The 21,948-nt window shown below is 48.9% G+C and overlaps 1 protein-coding gene across 2 annotated transcripts in view; it reads right to left on the bottom strand.

Moving 5' to 3' along the window:
• The window catches only part of LOC140389325 (low-density lipoprotein receptor-related protein 2-like), a 534,533-nt gene that overhangs the window by 418,723 nt on the left and 93,862 nt on the right, over positions 1–21,948 (bottom strand). For both annotated transcript variants that reach the window (XM_072473491.1, XM_072473499.1), the window contains exon 3: positions 16,505–16,627. In XM_072473491.1, coding sequence (XP_072329592.1) covers positions 16,505–16,627 — 123 coding nt within the window. The remainder of the gene's footprint in view (positions 1–16,504; positions 16,628–21,948) is intronic.

The following is a 21,948-nucleotide window of genomic DNA, read 5'->3' as shown; positions in this document are numbered from 1 at the left end:
CTTGGCAACAGATTATGTCCTTTTTTTTAGAAAGTAGAACTTTTTTGTCAGGGCACAATTTCTGCTTTATTTTAGGCAGGAATGTGGATTATTATAATTTTTTATTTGCTTTCAGGAAAAATTTGGCTTTGTACAGGAAGAATTAGACTTCCAATCGTGAGGGGAGATTTAGAGGCCACCCACTGGACAGAAGCGGAATGGCAGTGCCCCAGAAATGCAGGTTATTGAATTATCTCCTTGTTCCCATCAGCAGTGTGACCTTCACCATTTTCTCCAGGGTCCTCAGAATAGGTGACATTAAGCAAGTCTAGACCTTATTATAGTGCTAAAATCAAGATTCTACGACATTGATAGCATCCCGAAACCATTTTTGGATTCAACTAGGCAGCCCCCTTTAATAACACCCGGCCCGGAAAAAGGATCAGGTCTCCGACTGGCACTATTGCATGGTCAGCTTCCCAATAACCGCATGGAAGAAAAATATATCTCACCATCTTTTGCAGTAAGAAGACCAAGGAAACAGATGGAGCAAAAAGGCAATATAAATAGTTTGTGTTGATTCAATCTAAAGCACTGGTCAGACTCCACCAGTGTAGAAACCATAAAAACCATAGGAAAGTTACAGCACAGAAAGAGGCCATTCACACCGCCAGCTGCGCTGGCTGAAAAAACGAGCCGCTCATTTTAATCCCGCCTTCCAGCAACTGGCCAATTTTCTTTCAGGTTACAGCACTTCAAGTGAAGATGCGGGTACCTTTTAAGTGGGTTGAAGATTTATGCCTCAATCATCATGCCAGGCAGTGAATTCCAGACACCTAACACCACCTGGGCGAAAAGGTTTTTCTTAATATCCCCTCTAATCCTTCTATCAATCACCTTAAATCTATGCCTCCTGGTAATCAACCTCTTCTCTGGTCAAAACAAGCCTTTCCTGTCAACTCCACCCAGGTTGCTTCATAATCTTGTGCACCTGAGAACCAAGTCACAACTCAGCCTCCTCTGTTCTAAAGAAAACAACCCTAACCAACCCAATCTTCCCTGATAGCTATAATTGCCAAGTGTACATCATTGTGAAGCTCTGATCGTCCAATTAGGGGAAGATTATTATTGCAATTGACAGGGACATAAAGGAGCGAGAAAAGTTAATTGAAGATGAGGAATTTAAGTTAGGAAAAAATAGTTTGTAAGACTGTATTGCTTTCTCTTGGGGAAGATGAAACTTTCAGTTGCCCCAATTGAAATTTTCAAGATAATGAGAGAATTGATAAAAGTGGCCCAAATAATTTGTTTACTGTGGCAAAGGGGTTTAAATACTATGGGCTCACTTTAAAATTAGGAGCTCAGACGTAAGATGTAAAAATGGAAATTTAGTGGAACTTTTCAACCAAAGTATAATGTAATGGAATACGTTTTCAACAAAGGCTACTGAAGTGGAAAGTACAGATGGGTTTAGGAGAGAATTAGATTGATGAATATGAAGTAAAGAATGCAAAAAAAATATTGATCTACTCAATATAGCTGTTGGAATTTCCTTGCTCCTGTTCAAAGTGTTAAAAGCCCAACATGGTTAAATTTGTCTGCACTTCAATAATAAGAATCCTTATTAATTTCACAAGTAGGCTTACATTGACACTGCAATGAAGTTACTGTAAAAAAACCCTAGTCACCACACTCCAGCGCCTGTTCGGGTGCACTGAGGGAGAATTCAGAATGTCCAATTCACCTAACAGCACATCATTTGGGACTTGTGGGAGGAGACCAGAGCAGCCGGAGAAAACCCACGCAGACATGGTGAGAACGTGCAGACACCGCACAGACAGTGACCCAAGCCGGGAATTGAACCCGGGTCCCTGGCGCTGTGAAGTAAAAATGCTAACCACTGTGCTACCGTGCAGCCCAAAGATTCAGCACTAAATTTCTTACATCAAAATAGATTGGTAGCAAGAATACAACATTCCTTACTCACGGCACAAATTGGAATGAGACAGTTAGAGACCACTCTGCTCCTTTTCAAGCAGCTAAACTATTCTGTTGGGAGAATTTCTTTTCAAATTTCTGTTCACTAAACTTAGCACAATCACAAATAACAAGACAATGGCCTGAATTTTCTGCTCCCATTTTTGTTGGGCGGGATCAGCGACAGGAGCATAAAATCTCATGAGAACTCCCAAATCGCGTTTCACACCGATGTGCCTCCCTCCATCAGTGAAGTTCAATATCGGGAACCCCATTTGAATACATTAACATCTCATTATCAGGCCCCTATTCCTAAATCATTCCCCCACCCGTCAAAAAATACATTCACATCGGCAGGAAGGCAGAATAGTGTGAAGAACAATTGGTCCACCAAGGCCTGTATCTGGTGAATAAGAGGTTGCCCTGCCAGTGTTACACTGTGCGACCCAGCCCTTGAGGGTTTTTTTATGGCGGAGAAAGCTGCCTTTGCTATCAGCGGCTTCAACGCCACTTTTCCCACCCGCTTTTGGCTTTGCCGAATTCTGGGAAATTCCACAATGAGTATATTTTTTGACCTTCAGTAAATGACACTGCACCCAATTCAAATAAATCATGGATACAATTATTCTGAAAGTGACTCCTCCTGGTGTTGTGATTATTTTGGGAAGTCACAATTCTAACTGAAATTTAGCAATGGGCGGGATTTACCGGCTGTTGACTCCGGCGGGAAATTCTGGCCCCACAACGGCGCACAGGTTTCCCGGTGATGAGGGATGCAATCAATGGGAAATCCTGTTGATAACAGCAGGACCAGTAAATCCCGCTGGAGGACCACCTCCGCCACCGAAAATCAGGCGTCGGGTTTGTCGGTAAATCCCGCACAATATTTCTTAAAAAGTTAGCCAGAGTCTATTTTCTTTTTGGAAAATATTCTATTCAAGGCATTTTGACATACACACGGAAATCAGAACAACAAAACAACTTAATAAACAACCACACCCCACCTACCCCTCTGACGCCAAACAACCCACCACATCTCGTCGTCCCCATTTTAACCCCCCAAACCTCTCCTTCTTGCTGTCTCTTCAATCCTCCTTAACAAAATCGATAAGCGGCTTCCATCTCCGGGTGAACCCTTCTGCCGACCTCCTCAGAGCGAACTTGACCTTCTACAGCCTCAGGAATTCTGCCAGGTCACTCACCAGAGCCCGCTTTCAACGTCTCCGAGTCTCGCCACCCTAACAAATTCCGTCTCCGGGCTATCAGGGTGGCAAAGGCCAAAGGCCTCTCTCATCGCATTGAGTCCCGGGTCTTCCGGCACCCCAAATATCGCCACCTCTGGACTTAGAACTACCTCCACAACCAGCGCCTCGGATATCACGCCCGAGTACCCCTGCCAGAACCCCTCAGTCTTGGACACACCCAGAACATGACGTGATTTGCGTGGGCTCCCGCACCTATCTACACCTATCCTCAACCCCAGCAAATAACTTACTCATCCTCGCCCCATCATATGTGCCCTATGCGCCACTTTAAACAGGATGAGGCTTAATCTCACACATGACGAGTATGTGTTCACCCTCTGCAAGGCCTCCGTCCAAGTCTCGGCCCTCACCTCCCCTCCCAGCTCCTCCTCCCTTAACGTCCCCACCAGGGCTCTCTCCCACTACATCAATTCCTTATAAATTTCCAACATCTTTCCCTCCCCTATTTAATCCTTCGACAGGACCTTGTCCTGCAACCCCAAGGGCAGCAGCTCAGGAAAGGACAGCACCTCCCTCCTTACGAAGCCCCGAACCTGCAGGTACCTAAAGCCATTCCCCCTGGACAACTCATACACTTCCTCCAGGTCCTCCAGCTCCGCAAATATTCCCCATTAAGAACAAATAACCAAAACACTCAATCCCCACTTGTTGCCTACCCCTAAACCTCACATTCAGCACCGTCGGCGCAAACCTATGGTTATTACAGATCGGTGTCCACACGGAGGCACCCTTCAACTCCAAGAGTGCCTTCGTCTGCTCCACCAGCCGAGCCAAGTTCAGCTTATGTAACTGCGCCCAACTCTGGACCACCTGGATATCCAAATACCTGAAACCTGCCCTCACCACCCTAAACAGCAATTCCCCTAGTCTCCTTTCCTGCTCTCTGGCATTAATTGGGAACACCTCACTCTTTCCCATATTCAACTTGTATCCCAAAAAACAGCCAATTTTCCCAGGATCTCCATGATGCTTCAGATGTTGCCCACCGGGATGGAAATATATAATAATAACAGGTCACCACATACAATGAGACCCTATGCTGAGCATCCCTCACTAAATTCCCCTCCAGTCCCTCGATGCCCTAAACACCATTGCCAACCGCTCTATCACCAAGGCGAAGAGCAACAGGGAGAGCGGGCACCCCTGCCTCATCCCACGATGTAGCCTGAACTCACTCCGTCCGTACGCACACTTGCAACTGACGCCCTAGACAACAACCGGACCCAATCCACAAACCCCTGCCCGAACCCAAACTGCCCAAAATTTCCAACAAATACACCCATTCCACGCAATCAAAAGTCTTCTCCATGTCCAATGCCACCACTACCTGCACCTCCTGCCCCTCCTACATCATCATGATTACATTAAGTAGCGTCCTCACATTCGCCAACACCTGCCTCCCCTCCACGAACCCCATCTGATCCTCACTCATCACCTCCGACACATAGTCCTCAATTTGAGATGCTAACACTTTCGCCAATAACTTGGCATCTACATTCAACAATGATATCGGGCGGTATGACCCACACTGATCCGGGTCCTTGTCCCTCTTCAAAATCAGGAAACTGGAAGCCTGCGGCAATGTAGGGGGAAGCTTCCCCCTCTCCCTCGCTTCATTATACGCCCTCATCAGCAGTGGCCCCGGATCCGCCCCAAAACGTTTACAAAACTCTACTGGGAACCCGTCCGGCCCTAGGGCCTTCGTCGCTTGCATTGCCCCCATACCATCCATTGCCTCCCTCAGCCCAATTGGGGCCTCCAGCCCCTGAACCAGCCCCTCCTCCAGTTTGGGAAACTCCAACCCATCCAGGACCGTCCTCCCGGTTGGGGGCTCTGACTCATAGAGCCTCCTATAAAAGGCCTCGAAAACCCCATTCACGCTCTCCAGGTCCATCACCACCTTACCCTTATGATCCCTCACCACCTCCTGCTTTCTCAACTGATGGCCCAACATTCTACTTGCCTTTTCCCCATACTCATACACAGCCACTCTGGCCTTCCACAGCTGTCCCACAGCCTTACCTATAGAAACTAGCCCAAACTCCATCTGGACCCTCTGCCACTCCTTCAACAACCCTGCCTCCGGCGCCTCCGAGTATCTCCTGTCCACCCTCAAAATCTCCTTCATCAGTCTTGCCCACTCCTCCCACTCTGCCTTCTCCCTATACGCCTGAATTGATATAAACTCCCTCCTGACTACAGCCTTGAGTGTCTCCCACAGCGTAGCGGCTGTGGCATCCCCCCCGTGCCGTTCAGCTCCACAAAGCCCTGAATAGCAGCCCATACCCGCTCACACACTTCCTCATCTGCCAGCAACCTCACATCCAACCTCCACTGCGGCCGTCAGACCTCCCACTGAACCTCCCGCAAATCAAACCAATGCGGCGCGTAATCGGAAACCACAATTGCCGAATACTCCGAGTCCGACACCCCCGCCAGCAACTTCTTTTTTTTTTTATAAATATTTTATTGAAAATTTTTGGTCAACCAACACAGTACATTGTGCATCTTTTACACAATATTATAACAACACAAATAACAATGACCTATTTTATAAACAAAAAATGAATAAATAATAAATAACAAAAATGAAAACTAACCCTAATTGGCAACTGCCTTATCACAAGTAACACTCTCCAAAAATATAATTTAACAGTCCAATATATAATTATCTGTCGCAACGACCTATACATATTATACAGTATATATTAGCAACCCTGAGAGTCCTTCTCCTCCTCTAAGTACTCCCCTCCACTTCTTGGAACCCCTCAACGCTATCGCCAGGGGCTCAATCGCCAGTGCAAACAATAATGGGGACAGAGGGCATCCCTGCCTTGTCCCTCTATGGAGCCGAAAATATGCAGATCCCCGTCCATTCGTGACCACGCTCGCCATCGGGGCCCTATACAACAGCTGCACCCATCTAACGTACCCCTCTCCAAAACCAAATCTCCTCAACACCTCCCACAAATAATCCCACTCCACTCTATCAAATGCTTTCTCGGCATCCATCGCCACTACTATCTCCGTTTCCCCCTCTGGTGGGGCCATCATCATTACCCCTAACAGCCTCCGTATATTCGTGTTCAGCTGTCTCCCCTTCACAAACCCAGTTTGGTCCTCGTGGACCACCCCCGGACACATTCCTCTATTCTCATTGCCATTACCTTGGCCAGGATCTTGGCATCTACATTTAGGAGGGAAATAGGTCTATAGGACCCGCATTGTAGCGGGTCCTTTTCCTTCTTTAAGAGAAGCGATATCGTTACTTCAGACATAGTCAGGGGCAGTTGTCCCCTTTCCTTTGCCTCATTAAAGGTCCTCGTCAATACCGGGGCGAGCAAGTCCACATATTTTCTATAGAATTCGACTGGGAATCCATCCGGTCCCGGGGCCTTTCCCGCCTGCATGCTCCTAATTCCTTTCACCACTTCTTCTACCTCGATCTGTGCTCCCAGTCCCACCCTTTCCTGCTCTTCCACCTTGGGAAATTCCAGCCGATCCAAGAAGCCCATCATTCTCTCCCTCCCATCCGGGGGTTGAGCTTCATATAATTTTTTATAAAATGTCTTGAACACTCCATTCACTCTCTCCGCTCCCCGCTCCATCTCTCCTTCCTCATCCCTCACTCCCCCTATTTCCCTCGCTGCTCCCCTTTTCCTCAATTGGTGTGCCAGCAACCTGCTCGCCTTCTCCCCATATTCGTACTGTACACCCTGTGCCTTCCTCTATTGTGCCTCTGCAGTGCCCGTAGTCAGCAAGTCAAATTCTACATGTAGCCTTTGCCTTTCCCTGTACAGTCCCTCCTCCGGTGCTTCCGCATATTGTCTGTCCACCCTCAAAAGTTCTTGCAGCAACCGCTCCCGTTCCTTACTCTCCTGCTTCCCTTTATGTGCCCTTATTGATATCAGCTCCCCTCTAACCACCGCCTTCAGCGCCTCCCAGACCACTCCCACCTGGACCTCCCCATTATCATTGAGTTCCAAGTACTTTTCAATGCACCCCCTCACCCTTAGACACACACCCTCATCTGCCATTAGTCCCATGTCCATTCTCCAGGGTGGGCGCCCTCCTGTTTCCTCCCCTATCTCCAAGTCTACCCAGTGTGGAGCGTGATCCGAAATGGCTATAGCCGTATACTCCGTTCCCCTCACCTTCGGGATCAACGCCCTTCCCAGCACAAAAAAGTCTATTCGCGAGTAGACTTTATGGACATAGGAGAAAAACGAGAACTCCTTACTCCTAGGTCTGCTAAATCTCCACGGGTCTACACCTCCCATCTGCTCCATAAAATCTTTAAGTACCTTGGCTGCTGCCGGCCTCCTTCCAGTCCTGGACTTCGACCAATCCAGCCCTGGTTCCAACACCGTATTAAAATCTCCCCCCATTATCAGCTTTCCCATCTCTAGGTCCGGAATGCGTCCTAGCATCCGCCTCATAAAATTGGCATCATCCCAGTTCGGGGCATATACGTTTACCAAAACCACCGTCTCCCCCTGTAGTTTGCCACTCACCATCACGTATCTGCCCCCGTTATCCGCCACTATAGTCTTTGCCTCGAACATTACCCGCTTCCCCACTAATATAGCCACCCCCCTGTTTTTCGCATCTAGCCCCGAATGGAACACCTGCCCCACCCATCCTTTGCGTAGCCTAACCTGGTCTATCAGTTTCAGGTGCGTTTCCTGTAACATAACCACAACTGCCTTAATTTTCTTAAGGTGTGCGAGTACCCGTGCCCTCTTTATCGGCCCGTTCAGCCGTCTCACGTTCCACGTGATCAGCCGGGTTGGGGGGCTTCCTACCCCCCCCTTGTCGATTAGCCATCCCCTTTTTCCAGCTCCTCACCCGGTTCCCACGCAGCTGTATCTCCCCCAGGCGGTGCCCCCCCCGCCCATTCCCTCCCATACCAGCTCCCCCCTCTCCCCAGCAGCAGCAACCCAGTAATTCCCCCCTCCCACCCCCCCCCCCCCCGCTAGATCCCCCGCTAGCGTAATTACTCCCCCCATGTTGCTCCCAGAAGTCAGCAAACTCTGGCCGACCTCGGATTCCCCCCGTGACCTCGGCTCGCACCGTGCGACGCCCCCTCCTTCCTGCTTCTCTATTTCCGCCATGATTATCATAGCGCGGGAACCAAGCCCGCGCTTCTCCCTTGGCCCCACCCCCAATGGCCAACGCCCCATCTCCTCCACCTCCCCTCCTCCCCCCATCACCACCTGTGGAAGAGAGAAAAGTTACCACATCGCAGGGTTAGTACATAAAACTCCTCTTTCCCCCCTTTTTAACCCCCCTCTTCGCCCCCCACATTCGCCCCACCACTTTGTTCAAATGTTCTTTTTAATAACCCGCTCATTCCAGTTTTTCTTCCACAATAAAAGTCCACGCTTCTTCCGCCGTCTCAAAGTAGTGGTGCCTCCCTCAATATGTGACCCATAGTCTTGCCGGTTGCAGCATTCCAAATTTTATCTTCTTTTTATGAAGCACCGCCTTGGCCCGATTAAAGCTCGCCCTCCTTCTCGCCACCTCCCCACTCCAGTCTTGATAAACACGGATCACCGCGTTCTCCCATTTACTGCTCCGAGTTTTCTTTGCCCATCTAAGGACCATTTCTCTATCCTTAAAACGGAGGAATCTCACCACTATGGCTCTGGGAATTTCTCCTGCTCTCGGTCCTCGCGCCATCACTCGGTATGCTCCCTCCACCACCAACGGACCCGCCGGGGCCTCCGCTCCCATTAATGAGTGCAGCATCGTGCTCACATATGCCCCGACGTCCGCTCCCTCCGCACCTTCAGGAATACCAAGAATCCTCAGGTTGTTCCTCCTTGCGTGGTTCTCCAGTGCCTCCAACCTTTCCACACATTGTTTCTGATGTGCCTCATGCGTCTCCGTCTTCACCACCAGGCCCTGTATGTCGTCCTCATTCTCGGCTGCCTTTGCCTTCACGACCCGAAGCTACCGCTCCTGGGTCTTTTGTTCCTCCTTTAGCCCTTCGATCGCCTGTAGTATCGGGGCCAACAGCTCTTTCTTCATTTCCTTTTTGAGCTCTTCCACACAGCATTTCAAGAAGTCTTGTTGTTCAGGGCCCCATGTTAAACTGCCACCTTCCGACGCCATCTTGGTTTTTGCTTGCCTTCCTTGCCGCTGTTCTAAAGGATCCACTGCAATCCGGCCACTTTCTCCTCCTTTTTCCATCCGTATCTAGGGGGGATTCCCTTCTGGTTTACCGCACAGTGTTTTTAGCCGTCAAAATTGCCGTTGGGGCTCCTATCAAGAGCCCAAAAGTCCGTTTCACCGGGAGCTGCCGAAACGTGCAACTCAGCTGGTCATCGCCGCACCCGGACCGCCAGCAACTTCTTGTCCCACACAAAAAAGTCAATCTGGGACTAAACCCGGTGCACATGGGGGAAGTATGAATAAATTCCTTCACCCTCAACCTTCCAAACCTCCACGGGTCCATCCCCCATGCGTTCCATGAACCCCCTCAGCTCCCTTGCACTGTCGACACTCTCGACGACTTATGACTCAACCGGTCCAAGCTCGGATCTATGACCGTGCTAGAATCGCCCCCCGTGATCAACCGATGCGAATCCAAGGGCCTGACAAGCAGCTCGCTGCGATGCAGCGTGGCCAGTGAAAGCCAGGAGACCCCCGTTCCCAGGATCTACCCGGCTCTCAACACCTCACAAGATTCAACGCAATCCCGCGAGACATTGCAAGGGGAATCCTGCCCACAATGGGCGGGATCACATTTTAGTAAACCTGCATATTTGAGCGAGGCAGTAAACCTTACGCGAATGTGCAGATTCCCGAGGTACCTGAGGCTTTGGGATTCAATCCTTTAGTCTCGGGGACCTTGGGCGAGTGCCATTTGGTACTGTCCCCGCAAATGGGGAGCAGATGGAACAGCACTCCTAGGGGTCTCCAACGGGCTCGGAGGTCCCCTGCTGCATGACCTTTGGGCAGGGTGGTGCCACCTGGGTACCCTGGCAGTGCTAGCATTGCACCCTGGTAGTGCAAGACTGGCACCCTTGCAGTAACGCTAGTCAGCCAGCCTGACACTGCCAAGATGCCAAGGTGGCACTGCCAGCTGGAAGGGGCACCTCCAGGTTGGAACTGTCAAGGTGCCAAGTTGACATTTTTTTGCACATGCGCCATCAGTCTGGGGTTGTCCGGCATGGGCGTTTGGGGGTGCTTGGAGAACATGACATCCAACAAAACAAAGGGGTGGATTCTCTGGTGCCCCAGCTGCATGTTTCACGCGACGTGCCATTTGCTGGTGGCCAGACTCTCTGTTCCCACTGCTTGTCAATGATATTTTCTATTGGAGATACCCCACCTTATGTCCAAAGTGAATCCTTTTCACTTATAAAACATCTGAAATGGCCAGCTGGTTCCTGGATGTCATTCTAAGTTGCAGTTAACAGGAACATTCACCTCAGAAGAGAACCTATTCGGTAGGTCTATTTCTAAAAATGCAATTGTTTTACTGTATCATTGCAGAGTTAAACTTGTGATGCATTGTAATACTCTGTGGGCAGTCGGTTGGCACAGAGGTTAGCACTGTTGCCTCACAGTACCAGGAACCTGGGCTCAATTCCAACATGTAATTGTGTGGAGTTTGCACCTTCTCCCCATGTCTCCGTGGGATTCACCTGGTTGCTCCGGTTTCCTCCCACAGGCCATGCTAAATTACTCAAAGGCTAGGTTGGGTCATGGCGACAAGGGCGGGGGTTTGGGCCTAGGTAAGGTGCTCTATCGGAGCAAGGGCCAGTGCAAACTCGATGAATGGCTCCTTCTGCACTGTAGTGATTCTATGATTGGCATCGCCATACCATAAATGTTTGTAATGTTTCCTCCAATATCAATGGATCCTCCTGTTGAAGCACCAAAAATTCAAACATGCAGGAATAAGTGGATTATTAAAATAATCACTTCCTTGGGGCATTAATTAATAACAGTAGATACAATGCTGCAGGAAAGCTACAGTTTCATATCTTAGAATGACCTCTGTTTAAGTTCTTGCTGCAATAAGTTGATTGCGTAACTTTGCTTCTTACAAAACATACTGCCAATGTTAGATACAATTCTCAAACTTCTGCGTCATGAGCGGTTAAGGCCAAATACTGAAGAAAGAAGGCAATATGGAACTATTTGGAAATTCTTGGCATGCGTTTAACAGACAACAGATCGGTTTGCATTCGCAAGCTGTCATGATAAGCACAGATAATCCATTATGAACAACAATTTCAACAGTCTTTCAGCACTGAAAGGTAGAACTCTCCTTTCTGTGCAGCTTTAAATTCAAGGATCTCATTTCAGCCTTGTTCTCTAAAGAAAAAGAAAATGCTAGCTTTAATTTAAGCCTAAAATACCCCTGTGTTTGTATATTTTGCATTTATGCTAATATGTAGTGAACCACATTATTATAATTTAAATAATAATGGACAGGATTCTCCGACCCCCCGCCGGGCCGGAGAATCGGCGGGGGGGGGGGGCGGTGTGAATAGGTAAAAGACGGGACGAGGTCCTACAATTTGAATTTAGGGAGTTAGGAGTTAAACTAAAAAGTAGGACCTCAAAGGTAGTAATCTCAGGATTGCTACCAGTGCCACGAGCTAGTCAGAGTACGAATGTCAGGATAGATAGGATGAATGCGTGGCTCGAGAGATGGTGCAAGAGGGAGGGGACATTCCTGGGACATTGGAACCGGTTCTGGGGGAGGTGGGAACAGTACAAACCGGACGGTCTGCACCTGGGCAGGACTGGAACCGATGTCCTAGGGGGGGTGTTTGCTAGAGCTGTTGGGGAGAGTTTAAACTAATGTGGCAGGGGGATGGGAACCGATGCAGGAAGTTGGAAGGTAGTAAAACAGGGACAGAACCAAAAGGCAGTAAGGGGGAAAGTGTAAGGCAGAGAAGCCATAGTCAAAAATCAAAAAGGGCGACAGTACAAGGTACAGTGACTGAGGGGAGCTCAGTGAATAGGACCAGGAATACTAAAAGGAATAAAACGGGAAGTGAAAACATTAATGGTAAGCGACGCGGCAGGTTGTTACATGAAGATATGGGTTCAACGACAAGGAAAATTAGGAGAAAGGTTAAGAGGAAATATAACTTAGGAGAGGTTACTGATCGAGGTGTTAAGATTCAGAACAGAGGTAAAAAAGCCAACATAAGTGTACTTCACCTGAATGCTCGTAGTATTCGGAATAAGGTAAATGAGTTGATGGCGCAAATCATCGTGAATGACTATGATTTAGTGGCCATTACTGAAATATGGTTAAAGGATGGTCACGACTGGGAGTTAAATATCCGAGGGTATCAAACTATTCAGAAGGACAGAGTGGATGGTAAGGGAGGTGGTGTAGCTCTGTTATTTCAGGATGACATCCAGGCAACAGTAAGGGATGACATCAGTGCTATGGAGGATAAGGTTGAATCCATTTGGGTGGAAATCAGGAATAGTAAGGTGAAAAAGTAACTGATAGGAGTAGTCTATAGGCCACCAAATAGTAACATTATGGTGGGGCAGGCAATAAACAAAGAAATAACTGATGCATGTAGAAATGGTACAGCAGTTACCATGGGGGATTTTAATCTACATGTCGATTGGTTTAACCAGGTCGGTCAAGGAAGCCTTGAGGAGGAGTTTATAGAATGTATCCGCAATAGTTTCCTCGAACAGTATGTAATGGAACCTACGAGGAAACAAGCGGTCCTAGATCTGGTCCTGTGTAATGAGGCAGGATTGATTCAGGATCTCATAGTTAGGGATCCTCTCGGAAGGAGCGATCACAATATGGTGGAATTTAAAATACAGATGGAGGGTGAGAAGGTTAAATCGAGCACTAGTGTTTTGTGCTTAAACAAAAGAAATTACAATGGGATGAGAGAAGAACTAGCTAAGGTAGACTGGGAGCAAAGACTTTATGGTGAAACAGTTGAGGAACAGTGGAGAACCTTCCAAGTGACTTTTCACAGTGCTCAGCAAAGGTTTATACGAACAAAAAGGAAGGACGGTAAAAAGAGGGAAAATCGACCGTGGATATCTAAGGAAATAAGGGAGAGTATCAAATTGAAGGAAAAAACATACAAAGTAGCAAAGATCAGTGGGAGACTAGAGGACTAGGAAATCTTTAGGGGGCAACAGAAAGCTACTAAAAAAGCTATAAAGAAGAGTAAAATAGATTATGGGAGTAAACTTGCTCAGAATATAAAAGCAGATAGTAAAAGTTTCTACAAATATGTAAAACAAAAAAGAGTGGCGAAGGTAAATATTGGTCCTTGAGAGGATGAGAAGGGAGATTTAATAATGGGAGATGAAGAAATGGCTGAGGAACTGAACAGGTTTTTTGGGTCGGTCTTCACAGTGGAAGACACAAATAACATGCCAGTGACTGATGGAAATGAGGCTATGACAGGTGAGGACCTTGAGAGGATTGCTATCACCAAGGAGGTAGTGATGGGCAAGCGAATGGGGCTAACGGTAGCCAAGTCTCCTGGACCTGATGGAATGCATCCCAGAGTGCTAAAAGAGATGGCTAGGCAAATTGCAAATGCATTAGTGATAATTTACCAAAATTCACTAGACTCTGGGGTGGTCCCGGCGGATTGGAAATTAGCAAACGCGACACCACTGTTTAAAAAAGGAGGTAGGCAGAAAGCGGGTAATTATAGGCCAGTGAGCTTAACTTCGGTAGTAGGGAAGATGCTGGAATCTATCATCAAGGAAGAAATAGCAAGGCATCTGGATGGAAATTGTCCCATTGGGCAGACGCAGCATGGGTTCATAAAGGGCATGTCGTGCCTAACTAATTTAGTGGAATTTTTTGAGGACATTAACAGTGCGGTGGATAACGGGGAGCCAATGGATGTGGTATATCTGGATTTCCAGAAAACCTTTGACAAGGTGCCACACAAAAGGTTGCTGCATAAGATAAAGATGCATGGCATTAAGGGGAAAGTAGTAGCATGGATAGAGGATTGGTTAATTAATAGAAAGCAAAGAGTGGGGATTAATGGGTGTTTCTCTGGTTGGCAGTCAGTAGCTAGTGGTGTCCCTCAGGGATCAGTGTTGGGCCCACAACTGTTCATAGTTTACATAGATGATTTGGAGTTGGGGACCAAGGGCAATGTGTCCAAGTTTGCAGACGACACTAAGATAAGTGGTAAAGCAAAAAGTGCAGAGGATACTGGAAGTCTGCAGAGGGATTTGGATAGGCTAAATGAATGGGCTAGGGTCTGGCAGATGGAATACAATGTTGACAAATCTGAGGTTATCCATTTTGGTAGGAATAACAGCAAAAGGGATTATTATTTAAATGATAAAATATTAAAACATGCTGCTGTGCAGAGAGACCTGGGTGTGCTAGTGCATGAGTCGCAAAAAGTTGGTTTACAGGTGCAACAGGTGATTAAGAAGGCAAATGGAATGTTGTCCTTCATTGCTGGAGGGATGGAGTTTAAGACTAGGGAGGTTATGCTGCAATTGTATAAGGTGTTAGTGAGGCCACACCTGGAGTATTGTGTTCAGTTTTGGTCTCCTTACTTGAGAAAGGACGTACTGGCACTGGAGGGTGTGCAGAGGAGATTCACTAGGTTAATCCCAGAGCTGAAGGGGTTGGATTACGAGGAGAGGTTGAGTAGACTGGGACTGTACTCGTTGGAATTTAGAAGGATGAGAGGGGATCTTATAGAAACATATAAGATTATGAAGGGACTAGATAGGATAGATACGGGCAGGTTGTTTCCACTGGCAGGTGAAAGCAGAACTAGGGGGCATAGCCTCAAAATAAAGAGAAGTAGATTTAGGACTGAGTTTAGGAGGAACTTCTTCACCCAAAGGGTTGTGAATCTATGGAATTCCTTGCCCAGTGAAGCAGTTGAGGCTCCTTCATGAAATGTTTTTAAGATAAAGATAGATAGTTTTTTGAAGAATAAAAGGATTAAGGGTTATGGTGTTCGGGCCGGAAAGTGGAGCTGAGTCCACAAAAGATCAGCCATGAACTCATTGAATGGTGGAGCAGGCTCGAGGGGCCAGATGGCCTACTCCTGCTCCTAGTTCTTATGAATCCTGCCTCGCCGCCCCGACGCCGGCTGCCGAATTCTCCAGCGCTGTTTTTTTGGCGGGGGCGGGAATCGCGTCACGCCGGTCGGGGGCCTTTGGCAGCGCCCACCCACCCCCCCCCCCCCCCACCCCCGGCGATTCCCAGCTCCGCGATGGGTCGAGCGGCCGCCCGATTTCGGCCTGTCCCGCCGGCGTAAATTACACAAGGTTCTTACCGGCGGGACCTGGCTCTGCGGGCGGTCTGCGGAGTCCTCGGGGGGGGGGGGGGGGGTCCAGCCCCAGGGGGGGCCCCCACAGTGGCCTGGCCCGCGATCGGGGCTCAACGATCTGCGGGCGGGGGTGTGCTGTGGGGGGAACCTTTCCCTCCGCACCTTCCGGGCGGCCTGACGCCGGAGTGGTTCATGCCACTCTTTGGCGCCGGTACGGCCCACCCGCCGGATACCGGAGAATCCCGACCAATAAGTGGTATAAATCCTCACTGAAATTTATTATAATTTGTTTTAAAACACTTGCAATATATACATTAACTTATAGAAAAGTAAGTCATGGATAATAACCATTATTAAAGTTGTACTGTGAGGAATTGAAAGTGCCTAAAAGCTGCATGAAGTTCCTGCTTCTAATTTTCATGACAACTTTATCCCTGATGTACAGAATATTAGACTCCCCATTCAACAGAAATACAATTTATCTATTTTATCAGTGCGCATTAATATTTAAACATTTCAATCATATCACCCTTTATTCTTCTACATTTCAGGCAAAACATCCATCTTCTTATTCTGCCCCTCTACTTGTACTGTGTAGTTTCTGTCGTGTTTAGATTGTTTGCTGTTGGTCCAGTCATTCACTCACTCTTCTACCTTGTATCCAACAAGTGGCATGTCTAGGGTAAGCCGTGGAGGTTCTCCAAAGCAGACGATGCTTCATCCTGGAGCAGATAGTAGACATTGCACTAGGCAGCCCCTAGCGCAAATCATCCTCTATCCTCTCAATTTCAAGAAACACAAGGCTGAACATGGCCTTGGTGGCATCCCAGAACAGTTCTAAAATACATAGTACAGCATTCAAATTGAGACTATTTCAGTCAGACTTATGTGAAAGTGGGACAAAATAGATCCTTCTAAATTAGTTTTAAAAATTATTAATGAATTTCCAATTTACATCTACATTTCCTGCATCTGAAACATGTTAAAATAACGTCCAAGACTTACAACAATGCTGACGCTCATCAGATCCATCGTCACAATCTTCCTCATCATCACAGACCCAACTTTGAGAAATACATTCACCATCTCCCTCACAGCGGAACTGTGCTGCTGTACAGGTAGGTGGAGCTGAAATCAAAATAAATGTAGTGTTAGTGAAATGAAGACAAAGGGGAATTTTACAATTAGTTCTACAAAATTATCCTATCTTTTTTATTAATGTGCACTGCTAGATTCAGGACAATGAATGGGTCGAAAATCTAGTCCTAACTGTAGTCGAGGAGTACTATGGTGAACAACTATCTCAAATGTTTAGGGAGTTAGTAATTGTTAAAAAGCACTGAATTATGAGGCATAGATTTAGTACGTTCTTTAGCCTGGAAAGTAACTGCTTACCGTAAAACTGTTATCAATATTCTTATCCAAGCCATTTACACTAACATTCAAAATAAACAATGCAAATATAACAGCAACAATATAGCGGTATATTTTGTGAATTGAGGTATAAAAACTACTAAGCTACACATAATTTAAGATGAAACTTCTTACAACACGAGCTGTCCATCCCATATTGCCATCCAGCAAACCAAATAATGGGTGGGATTTTCCGGTTCCCCAGCCATGTGTCTCTCGGTGGCGCACCATTCGCTGTTGGCAGGATTCCATCTTCCCACCACTGTCAATGGGATTTTCCATTGTAACCACCCGACACTGCTGGGAACCCCGCTGGTGGGGCTGTGATGCCGGCGGGAAAATTGAATCGCAACGACCAGAGAAGTGGACTACTTAAATTGGATTTCAGGGACTTCTGCTGACAGTGATGTGCTGAGCAGGTGCACATCAGGTGGCTCTCCTCTGGGACATAGCCAAATAGGTACTTTTAATCGTAAGTAGCCTGAAACATCAGTAGCATCTCACCCACAATTAAGAAAGGGAAAGAACAGAAACATCATGCCAGTAAAAGGACACAAAAAGCGGGTGGACGAGTCGGCGGACATACAAGGCGAGGAGTCCCTGGCCACTCGGGGAGAGGGAGACCGACGACCTGAACAATGCACCCGCCCCTCCCCCCCAACCTGGAAGATGTTCCTGACTAAGGAACGGACCATGATGAGGGAGACAATAAAGGTGGAAATCCAGCTGGCGGTCAGGGTGGCAGTAGCAGAGGCGTTTGTTGTCGTGCAGATGGTGATTGATGGACTGGGGAAGAAGGTGGAGGCCCAGGGGAAGATGATCCTCGAGCTACAGACAGACCAGAGCGACAGGATTGTCACTCTGGAGTCCAAAATTAAAAGGTTGGTGGCAACCCAGGGGTGCTAGAAGGGGAAAGTCAAGGACTAGGAGAATAGGTCCCGACACCAAGATATCCAGATTGTGGGCCTGCTAGAGGGGATAGAGTGCAGGGACACGATGGACTATGTGACCCAAATGTTGGGCAACCTAGTCGGGAGGGACAACTTCCCCAACCCGCCAGAGATTGACAGAGGGAGTAGATCGCTCTGGCCAAAGCCCAAAGCGGGGAAGCAACCAAGGGCAATAATCGCAAAACTACATCGTTATCAGGATCCTGAGAGGATCCTGAGGTGGACGAAGCAGATGAAGGTGAGGAACTGGGAAGGACATGGGGTCAGACTTGGCAAAGCGCAGGGCCGAGTTCAACCAGGCGAAATCGGTCCTGTACAGGAATGCAGTGAGATTTGGAATACTGTTCCCAGCCAGGCTCCGGGTCACGTTTCAAAATATGGAACGTTACTTCCAACACCCCGGCAGAGGCAGCCAGATTGTTCAGATGAATGGCCTGGACAAGGGACAGGCAAGGCAACGTTGAAGGTGAAGCAGAGGAGGAAAGAGGGGGAAAATAATTATAATGGACACACACTGGGCTGGATTCTCCAATTCTGGGGCTATGTCCCTACACTGGCGTGGGATTACGCCAGGAAAACTGGCGCAAACCAACCACCGATTCCCCGTTTTGCTGGGGGCTAGCAGGACGGCAACGTAGAGCACACGGAGCATTGCCGGGTCTGCGGCCACGCATGCGCACAGCGGCGACCTGTAGTGGCCGTGTCGTGCTTCATGGTGGAGGCGACTCGCGGACCCTCCCCCTTCGGCCGGCTCGTGCGCCCCGGACCGCCTCACCACAGTGCCTTCAGCGCCAAATAATGTCCCCCTATCCACGGATGGGCCCTCCCCCAACTGTGGGGGCGCTGGACTGAGTCCGCAGCCGCCACGCTGAGCTCCCGACAGATGAGACCACACGTGTCCCACGCCTTTGGGAACTCGGCTGGTCGGGGCAGAAAATCAGGCTTCAGCCAACGTCCTGAGGATGTCGATACGGTGCACAGCATACTCTGCGAGTATGGCGCTTTGGAGGGGGCGGAGCATCGCGAAACCGGCGCCGCCTCCGATTCAGTCGGGAAATGTGATTCTCCGGTCGTTCGCCAAACGCGATTTTGGCGTCAGCGACCAGAGAATCCAGCCCACTATGTTTGCACGGGACTGTACTGCCTCACTTTGATCAGAAAGATCAGATCTCAGGGAAGGGAGAGGGTAGAGACAGGAGAGGGTGAGGCAGAGACAGAGGGAATGGATAGTTAACGGGCATGGGACAGGGGTAAGATCAGCCCGGGAGGAGGGCCACCACCCGAGCGGAGAATACTAGCGCAGGACGTTTGGTAGCAAGGAGGCCAGGGCGCACCTCCCAGAAGGTAGGAAGCATCTGGCGGGGGTGGGGAGGGGGCCACAGGGACAGGGATGGGGAACGTAAGGGGGGACATGGGGGTGGAGGTGAGTAGGGGACATAAGGGGAACACGAGAAGAAGAACGGGATGGGAGTCAGATTGGTTTCAGCCGGTAAGGTACAGGTTGAGGAAACAAGATGGCGCCGCAAGCAGACACTTTGGAGGATCCCAAAACAAAGGAAACATGGAATGCAGATGCGCACCCACGTGGTGGACGTACAGTTGGTGGCCCTGTTGGGGTGCCCCCAGGTCAAAGGGAAACCCTGGAGTTCAGAGGCCTAACCTCATGGTGAGTATAGCGACCGTGGCCATTTGGGACGGCCCCTTAACAAAGGTAAATCCTGGAGTGCATGGGCACGACCACCGGGTAAGTATGGTTGATCCAGTAGGAAGAAGGGGTCTAGAGCCTCCAACCAGGATTGTCGCCTAGAACGTCAGGGGACTTAACGGTCCAGTGAAAAAATCCAGAGACTTCGCCCATTTGAGAAGCTTGAAAGCTGGCAGAGTCTTCCTTCAAGACACGCACCTGAGGGAGCAGGACCGACTGTGGGTAAGGAAGGGCTGGGTGGGACAGACGAGGACTAGGGGGGGAGAAATACTGATTAGTAAGAGGACTGTGTTCACAGCGACTAGCGTGGTCACGGACCCAGGGACGTTACGTCATAGTCAGCAATGTCCTAGACGGGGCACTGGTAGTCCTGGTGAACATGTACACACCCAATTGGGACGACTCGGGTTTCATAAAAATAACCATGGCGGAAATCCCCAATATCGACACACACTGACTGATCAAGGGAGGGATCTTTAACTGTGTACAGCACAAATTGATGGACCGATCGAAGCCCAGAACAGGGAAAAGACAGGCATAGCCAGGGAACTGGGAGCATTCATGGAGCAGATGGGGCAGTGGACCCATGGTGGTTCCTACATCGTGTTGAGAAGGAATTTTTGTTCTTTTCACCAGCACACAAGGTGTACACCTGTATCAAATTCTTTGCAGTTGGGAAATCGGCAATTCCAGAAATAGTAGAGCGGAATTCTCCGCGATAGTCATCTCCGACTACGTTCCACATTACATGGATGTGAGGTTGGAGACGGGCCGTGCCCAATGCCCCACTTGGAGGTTGGAATGGGCCTGTTGGCCGACAAGGTCGCCTGCCAGAAAACATCACAGGCCATAGGCGAGTACATCACTAACAACCAGAATGGGGAACTCTCACCTTCCACGTTCTGGGAGACACTGAAGGCAGTGATTAGGAGAGAGATTATAGCCTACAAGCCACATAGAGACAGGAAAGAGAGGGCGGCTAGGCAACAACTGATCGCCCCCATCCTGGAGGTCGACAGAGAATACGCTGAGGGTCTGACTGTAGATCTTCTGGCAGAGAAGAAAAAGCTACAAATGGACTTCCGCCTGCTATCTGCAGGAAGGCAGTGAATCAACTCCACCAGACATGGGGGACCTTTTATGAACACAGAGAGAAAGCGAGCTGCCTGTTGGTTCATCAGCTGAGAAAGCAGGCAGCTTCGAGGGAAATTGCCCAGGTAAAGGACTGCAGAGGCGGACTGGTAGCTGAATCAAAAATGGTCAACCAAGCATTTGAGGGCTTATATCAAGGACTATACACTTTTGAACCCCCAGACAGGGTCTGAACCCCCAAGTGGTTCCTCAATGGACTGGACATGCCAGTCGTGGGGGACGATAAACGGAGGGAACTGGAAGAACCAATCGGACTGGGTGAGGTCAAGGAGAGCATCGATTCCATGCAGGCAGGGTATCTGAAGAGGAAGCAGAGAGCACAGAGTCTCACTCTGTGCAGATAACCTGCTCCTCTACATCTCGGAACCGTGGAAGGAAATCATGAGGCTCCTGGAAGAACTTGGGGCATTCTCTGGCTACAAACTCAACCTGGCAGAGCGAGGTATTCCCAGTGACCCGAACGGGAAAGGGACGGAACTGGAGGGTCTACCATTCAAACTAGCCCACAACAAATTCCAATACCTGGGGATTCAGATAGTCCATGACTAGACATGGATCCACAAATGGAATCTGACCAGACTGGCACAGGAAGTTAAAAAGGACCTACATAGATGGGATGCACTCCCGCACTCCCTGGCAGTGGGGGTGCAGACGATCAAGATGAACATTCTGCCAAGGTTCCTCTTCCTGTTTAGATCTATACCGAAGTTCAACCTTTTTCCAAGGAATGGACAAAATGATTTTGCGCGGGGGGGAATCCAAGAATTCCCAAAAATACACTGCAGAGAAGAAGAAACATTGGTGCCCCCCCCCCCCTTCCCCAGCAAAGTACACATCCAGCTCAGTGGTGGTAGCTATGTTAAACCAGATGAGACAGCACTTCAGCTTAACCGAGGTGTCCACCATGGCCCCCATCTACGGCAACCACAAATTCCCACCGGCCATGGCAGGCACCACTTTTAAGAAGTGGAGTCAGGACAGGGGAGACACTCGTGATTAGGGACACGGGAGACAGAATTGCAATCCTGGATGAACTGACAGAAAGACTGGAGCTACCGAACGGACAGGAGCTCCAATATTTACAGACCAAAAACGTGCTCTGCAAGGAGACGACGAGATACCCTAGGGCCCCGAGATACACAATGCTGGAGGACTGCTTGAGGCGGACGGTATGGAGGAAGGGAACTGCGGGGGACATGTAAGGAGGATGGTTAGAAAGGGTGAGGACA

Source organism: Scyliorhinus torazame, chromosome 2 (genome assembly GCF_047496885.1).
Source record: "Scyliorhinus torazame isolate Kashiwa2021f chromosome 2, sScyTor2.1, whole genome shotgun sequence".
NCBI lineage: Eukaryota > Metazoa > Chordata > Chondrichthyes > Carcharhiniformes > Scyliorhinidae > Scyliorhinus > Scyliorhinus torazame.
Note: the sequence above shows the minus strand (reverse complement) of the source record. Positions and strands in the feature narration are given on the sequence as shown.